At 33.6% G+C, this 7,500-nt stretch overlaps 1 protein-coding gene across 1 annotated transcript; it reads right to left on the reverse strand.

Annotated features, from left to right (window-relative positions):
* Positions 1-1,880: 1,880 nt before the first annotated feature.
* Positions 1,881-7,184, reverse strand: LOC122252562 (phenoloxidase-activating factor 3). The gene is made up of 9 exons (XM_043015083.2): positions 7,128-7,184; positions 4,632-4,729; positions 4,046-4,182; positions 3,565-3,757; positions 3,314-3,425; positions 2,931-3,121; positions 2,618-2,817; positions 2,409-2,495; positions 1,881-2,204 (listed from the first exon to the last, which is right to left on the reverse strand). The coding sequence occupies exons 2-9, from the start codon at positions 4,726-4,728 to the stop codon at positions 2,097-2,099; spliced, it is 1,125 nt and encodes a 374-aa protein (XP_042871017.2). The 5' UTR covers position 4,729; positions 7,128-7,184; the 3' UTR covers positions 1,881-2,096.
* Positions 7,185-7,500: the final 316 nt, after the last annotated feature.

Below are 7,500 nucleotides of genomic sequence, written 5' to 3' on the forward strand. Positions count from 1 at the left end.
TATACATATATGCATGTATGTATATACATACATACATACATACATACATACATATATATATACATATATATATATATATATATATATATATATATATATATATATATATATATATATATGAGGGGGCTTCAAAGAGTTCGTGGAAAAAGGAAGTATGGAAAACGGGTTCAGTTCTGATGTTCATTTTTCAACATGTGCTCCATTAAGGTCAATGCACTACTGCAAACGTTGATACCAGCCTCTAAGTCCGTCTGAGTAAAGCTGAGGATCATGTGATCTGACCCATGTCAGAGCAGCTCTTTTAACATCTTCAACCGAGAGAAAATTGGTACCTTTCAATGTTTTTTTTTTTTTTTTTTTTTTTTTTTAAGTTTGGAAACAAAAAGACGTTGGGTGGGGCTAAATCGGGGCTGTACGGCGAATGTCGGACGATTTCCCATGGAAATCCACGTGGCACAGCTCTCGTCCGCCGAGCGCCCTGAGCGGGGGCATTGTCGCGGTGGACGAGAACGCGTTGATGCAGCTTTCCAGGGCATTTTCTGGGATTTTTTTTTATTTTGGATAGTTTTCTCAAAATGCATTCATAATGAGCAGATGTAATTGTGTTCTTGCTCTCGAGGAAGTCAACCAAAAAAAATCTCTGCATCCCAGAAGACAGTGGCCATGACCTTTCCTCCAGAACGCTCAGATTTTGCTTTGACTGGTCCACTTACACCTCTGGGCAGCCACTACTTTGGATGAATTTTGTCCTCGGGATCATACTGGTACAGCCATGCTTCATCCCCTACCACAATTCTCTGCAGAAAGGTCCTCATCCCACTTGTTCAAAATACCCATTGCAAGATCTACCCTTGTTTGGTGCTGCTCTGGGCCCAACAGCCTGGGGACCCATCGAGCGGAAAGTATCAATGTTTTCCCCAAAAACTGACGTTGATGGCTTGTCACTGCGGGGTTCATCTTCAACTTCGTTTCTTCCACTTCTGAACCGACTTATTCATTTGTAGGTTGTTGACTTCTTTGGGGCGTTGTCAACATAAATTTGTTCCAGTGTCAATGATTTGCCCATTATCCCAACCAAGTTTCACCATGAATTTAATGTTTGTCCTGGCCTCAGTTTTGGTGGATTCCATATTGCTTGAATGGTGCCTGACTTCCAACTGGCGGCGATGCGTTATCACCCGCACCTAAGCTACCTCGTGTGTGTGTGTGTGTGATTTATATATATATATATATATTTATATATATATATATATATATATATACATATATATGTATATATATATATTAATATATATATATATATATATATATATATATATATATATATATATATATATATATATATATATATATATATATATATATATATATATATATATATATATATATATATATATATACATATATATACATATATATATATATGTATGTATATATATATATATATATATATATATATATATATATATATATATATATATATACATATATGTATATGTATATGCGAGTATGCCTAAGTGTCTATCTATATACATTGTATAAACAAACATCTTTAAACACTGTAATGGGCTGTTATGATGTGAATGTTAACGAGCTTGAAACTAAAATAGTTTGTTTAAAATGACGGTTGTTGATTAAAGGATTAGGTGTACGTAAAAAAGAAACACTCAAAATAAAAAATCTGTATATCATTCATATCATATTTCGTAAAGAACAAAGATTTTCAAAACGCCCTAGATAAGATATAAAAATGTAGGTCTAATTATGATAGATAATGATCCATGCATATAAAACATATATATTGAAAATGCTATACACAAAATCTATTATATGTAAATCATTGATACAGATAGCGTGAAGGTTTACATCATACAATAAAAAAAGTAACAGGAATTTATTTTCAATTCATATAATATAAGTAGTCAAACTCCTCCTCCAGAATACTTATAAAAGAATATTGAAAATTCGAATAATTTTATTACTAACAAATAATCCAACAACATAAGGTTTTCTGAATCTAAAGGAGTTAACAGTCATGTGCACACATAGTCAAGAGTATAGCAGGATCATCTGGCTCCGTCCTTCTACCTTCGGTCTCAAGGGCTAAGGTTCTGCTCGATCCAACCCCTGTAGGAGGCTACGTTGGTGTAGATAGCAGGTATCCCGGCCTTTCCACAAGCGCCGCCCTTCGATACGATGCCCAGCTGTTGAGGATAAGATATGCGGGTGTGAATCATTCTGGAGGGACGGTTGTACAAGCTGCTGGTGAGTGGAAGGTTGGTGTACATATGGATCAGAGCGTTCTTTGTTGTTTTATGTTGTGAATTTGGTTCGAGCGTGTGTGTGTGTGTGTGTGTGGGTGTGGGTGTGTGTGCTTGAATTCAATTCTGCAAGATCATATTACTCACTATGGTGCCAGGGACAGCGTCTAGGAAGAGAGGGCCGCCTGAATCTCCATTGCATGAGTCTTGCCCTGGCCTTCCGCCGAAGCAAACCTGAAATAGTGTGACAGATATTATTTTTGCACGTTTTTTTTTTCTCTCTCTCTCCATTTTTTTTTTTTTTTCAGCATAAGTTCAGTTCATAAAATAAAAGTCAGTTTGTCCTTGACACTGACCTGTTCGTCAACTAGCGCTTCGCCACTGTGTTTACTTCTGCAGGTTCTGAGATCAACGAAAGGTAGCCCGACCTTCTGCAGCGCTTGGACATTCCTGTCTGTTTCTGTATAACCCCAACCTATGACTACGGCGTCCCTGTCCGCCAGGAAAGATCCAACGTCCAAGCCAGCAGAAGGGAGGCAGATGGGATGCACGCCAACTAAGTGCGCCAAACATGAGATGAGTTAGATCAGTTGAAATCACGTAATTCATGTCAATCATATCAACTATCACCAATTCTCAAATTCTCGACAGATTGGGAAAGTCGCTAACCGTTGAGCTGCGCGTTCCTGTTGAGTCTGAAAAGGGCGATGTCGTCGCTCTCGGGGGCACGTTTGTTGAACGAGGGATGGATGATGACCTGCTCGGCTGTGAAGTCTTGGACGGGAGGTAAACAAAAATCTATACTCTTACTGCAGTCCCTGTTCTTGGAGAAATCGTGCTCGCCAAGGCGGACGGTCTTCCTGAAATTGTGAGTTCCAGAAATTATAGGTGAAAGACCATCCTCAGGTTCATAAAGTATGTACTCTTTATCATGTTCACCTCTCAAATGGTGACACGAATGAGTTTTTTTTATTTGTTTGTTTGTTTGTTTTTGTTTTTGTCAGGTTAGCATTACTTGAGTTTCAAATGTTACGTGAATTGGTCATTCTTACAGGGTATATCCGAACAGGAAATCCGGATGGGCACAGTGCGCAGCTGTTAGGACGTAGCGACTGTTAATGAGCGCTCCTCCACACTGCCATTCCAGAGTGTTGCCACCGGGAGCTACGAGGGAAGAAGATTTGTATAAGCGAAGAGCTCTTTCCATTGATAACACAGAGTTCTCTCTTCCGCATCTACAGCCGCGATATCGTTGCCGGGATTATAATGCATTATATTTTGATCCAAGGCTGATGCGAGTTACCTGTATAGCCCAGAGCAGCCATCCATGGGTAAGCCCCGACAGCAGCTTCCTCGCCACCGAATATCCTATCGATGGAAGGAACCTCTCCACAGTTTGAGGGCAACAAATGCCCGTTACCGCCGGGGTTAGTGGTGGGCTTTGTTGATGTGTTTGGTGGGGGTGTGGGCGTTACGTTAGATGAGGCACAGCAAACCTGGAAAGTGAATGTTTATAGCGTTATTTGTATACGTACTACCCTTAAATCACTCACGGTACATCAACCCAAGCGAACTCACACTCCTTGGTATCCACTAAGGACGTCCGATCTTGTGTGGATTCACATCTTGTTTCGGTCATCCACAGTGGATTCACATATAACTCAGTAACTCCAGCGAATCCACTCTAGTCAACAAACAAACCTAATTCGATCAACACTTCTCTAAAAACCCAAACACAAGCTCGTGCCTTCGTACTTGGCATCTTTCTCATCCCTTGCACGCACCTTCAATCGTCTGTTCTGCCTTCCGCACACCAGCTGCTGGGCTCTTCGCTGGTCACGTGAGTTGGGGGAGAGGAAGAGGGCCTTCACGGGGGGACAGGAGTCGATGGAGATGCATGGTGTGCCGGCGCTGCAGCTGGCTGGAGGACGAGTGGGAAAGGGAAAAGGAAAAGGGGAAGTCTGTTAGTATATCTGTGTTTGATGCACTTGTGTGTGTGTGCTTGTGTTTGTGGGTGTGTTTGTGTGTGTGTTTGTGTGTGCTTGCGTTTGTGTTTGTGTGTGTGTGTGTGCTTGTGTGTTTGTGTGTGTGTGTGTGTGTGTGTGTGTGCTTGTGTGTTTGTGTGTGTGTGTGTGTGTTTGTGTTTGTTTGTGTGTGTTTGTCTTTGCGTGTGTGTATGTGTGCGTGTGTGTGTCTGTGTGTTTATGTGTGTATGTGTGAGCACACGCAACCAAATATGCTCGCATACACTCACTCATACATAAACACATATATACATATAATAATAAACATATGTATATATGTAAATGCCTCACAAAAAAACATCAACATCAAACACAGTTCAAACAGAAGAGACAGACAGACACTAACCTTGCCTACGCTCTCTCGCCGCCGCTCCAGTTGCCACGGAGCCGAGGAACGCAACCGCAGCTATTGCACGAACGAGAGTGGGAAACCGGAAGTGCATTCTGGGGAAATTCAGGTGGTTGAGTTATTGTTTTTTTCGTTTTTTTCGTTTTTTTCCTTCTTTGGTGATACTGAGTAGAGTAATATTGATGGTAATAGAGATAAAAGATAAGGATGTTGATAATAAGATTAATAATTATGCATTTGTTGCTTTTATGATCATTGTGTTAATACTATTATAGTTAGAAGTGTTCTTAATATTATTATTACGGTTGTCATTTTTATCATCACTATTATTATTATTATCATTATCATTATTATGATTATTGCATATCATTAGTATCAACATCATCATATCATGATTATGATCAAATATACTATTATCATTGTTACCATTATTATCACCATTATCATTATTACTATCACCACTGCTATTATCATTACGGTAGTGATAGAGATAACAATTGCAGTAATACCAATGATAATGGCTAAAACAAAAATAATAATGGTGATAATAAAAATGATGATGACAATAATGGTGATAAAAGAAATAATCGTAGGAATAATTATTATGTTAATAATGATAATGATAGTAAAAGTAATGGCAATGGTAAAAATGATGCCAATAATGATAATATCAAAATTCTGTTGTCAATGATAATGATAATAATGGTTCTGACAATAATAACTACGATACTAATAAGAATAATGACGCTAATAGTAATAACAGTTGTCATAATAATACTAATGATAGTAGCAATAGTAAGTTATGATGAAGATAATGATAATGACAATAACAATAACAATCATAACAACAATAAAAGTGAAAATAATGATAATGTTAATAATGAAAATTATAATAATAATGACAATGATAATAAAAAGAATTATAGTAATTATGATGATAATGATAAAACGATAGGGATATAGAAATGCATAATAATAATGATAACAATAATTATCACAATATTAATAGCTATAAAGACTATCATAATGATATTATCACTATGGAAAATGATTGTAATGAGTGTGTGTCTTTATGTGTGTGTGTGCGTGCATATATGTATGCATGTTCGTAGATGCGTATGTACATATATATCTTTATTTATCTACTTACCAATCTCTCTCTCTCCCTCTTCTCTATCTCTCACTCTCTCTCTCTCTCTCTCTCTCTCTCTCTCTCTCTCTCTCTCTCTATATATATATATATATATATATATATATATATATATATATATATATATATACAAAACGTATATGCATGCATATGCATACACACACAAAAAAAATAATATATATATATATATATATATATATATATATATATATATATATATATATACATATATATATATATAATATATATATATATATAATATATTATATATTATATTATATATTACAAATTATCAATTCAACTATATACATACATATATATATATATATATATATATATATATATATATATATATATACAAAACGTATATGCATACATATGCATACACACACAAAAAAAAAATATATATATATATATAACATACACAACACATATAATATATATATATATATATATATATATATATATATATATATATATATATAATATATACATACATATATATATATATATATATATATATATATATATTATATATATATATATATATATATATATATATTATAATATATATATATACCCATATATATATAATATATATATATACATACATATATATATATATATATATATATATATATACATATTTATACATATATATATACATACATATGTATATATATATATATATATATTACATATAATACATATATATATATATATATATATATAAATATATTTATCATATATATATAAATATATATATATTATATAATATATATATATATATATAATATATATATAACATATGCATATACATATTCGTGTGTATGTGTAATATATATAATATATATATTTAACTATATATATATATATATATATATATATATATATATATATATATGTAATATATATATATGTAAGGCATATATATATAGTTATATATATATAATATATATAAATTATATATATAATATATATATATATATATACATATATATATACATATATGTATATAAAATATATAATATATATATATATATTATATAAAAATTATGTATGTATGTATGTATATGTATATATTATGTATGTATATAGATAGATATAGATATGGATATATAGACAAATAAATATTTATTTGCTTATTTGTATTGATGTATTGGTATATAAATATATATATATACATACATATATATATATATATATATATATATATATATATGTATATATATATATATTCATATATGTATAATTCTCTGTGTGTGCACATTCATGTACTCTTTCAAGTTGAATAAAATTTCATAACCAAACTTTCTTATAACACTGCACAGTCAACACTTTACCTGATAGTGACAGTTGCACTCTATCCAGCAATGTGATGCCAGCCCTTATATACTGGGTTAAAGCTCAGAGTTTCAGTGAATCACTAGAAAACACCAGATCTCTTTATATCTGAAGCACGTTCGAATCAACACACTCCATGAAACGTGAACCATCGCAGCACAAGTGACTGGATATCAAGCGCTTCATTTTTGAGTTGGTCCATTGCAATGACATAATATCATACTATTGCATCCACTGGGGACTGATGGCAAGTTGACAGGAAAGAGCAACGTCGCCATTGCTGGAAAACCCGAGCGAAGATACGGGACGTCAGTACTGGTTCGGTCGTCATTATTATTTCCTCGAAGAAGAAAGTTGGGTCGTCCTGTTATA

Source organism: Penaeus japonicus, unplaced genomic scaffold, assembly GCF_977035675.1.
Source record: "Penaeus japonicus unplaced genomic scaffold, GWHDUDI00000001_assembly GWHDUDI00000027, whole genome shotgun sequence".
Taxonomy (NCBI): Eukaryota; Metazoa; Arthropoda; class Malacostraca; order Decapoda; family Penaeidae; genus Penaeus; species Penaeus japonicus.

What these genes read in the sequence shown, in the direction of transcription:
- LOC122252562 (XM_043015083.2), bottom strand. Translation starts at nt 4,728, where the DNA reads ATGCACTTCCGGTTTCCCACTCTCGTTCGTGCAATAGCTGCGGTTGCG. An exon ending in GGCGAGAGAGCGTAGGCAAG is followed by an intron (nt 4,183 to 4,631) that starts GTTAGTGTCTGT and finishes CTCGTCCTCCAG; the next exon opens with CCAGCTGCAGCGCCGGCACA. An exon ending in AAGCGCTAGTTGACGAACAG is followed by an intron (nt 2,496 to 2,617) that starts GTCAGTGTCAAG and finishes ACACTATTTCAG; the next exon opens with GTTTGCTTCGGCGGAAGGCC.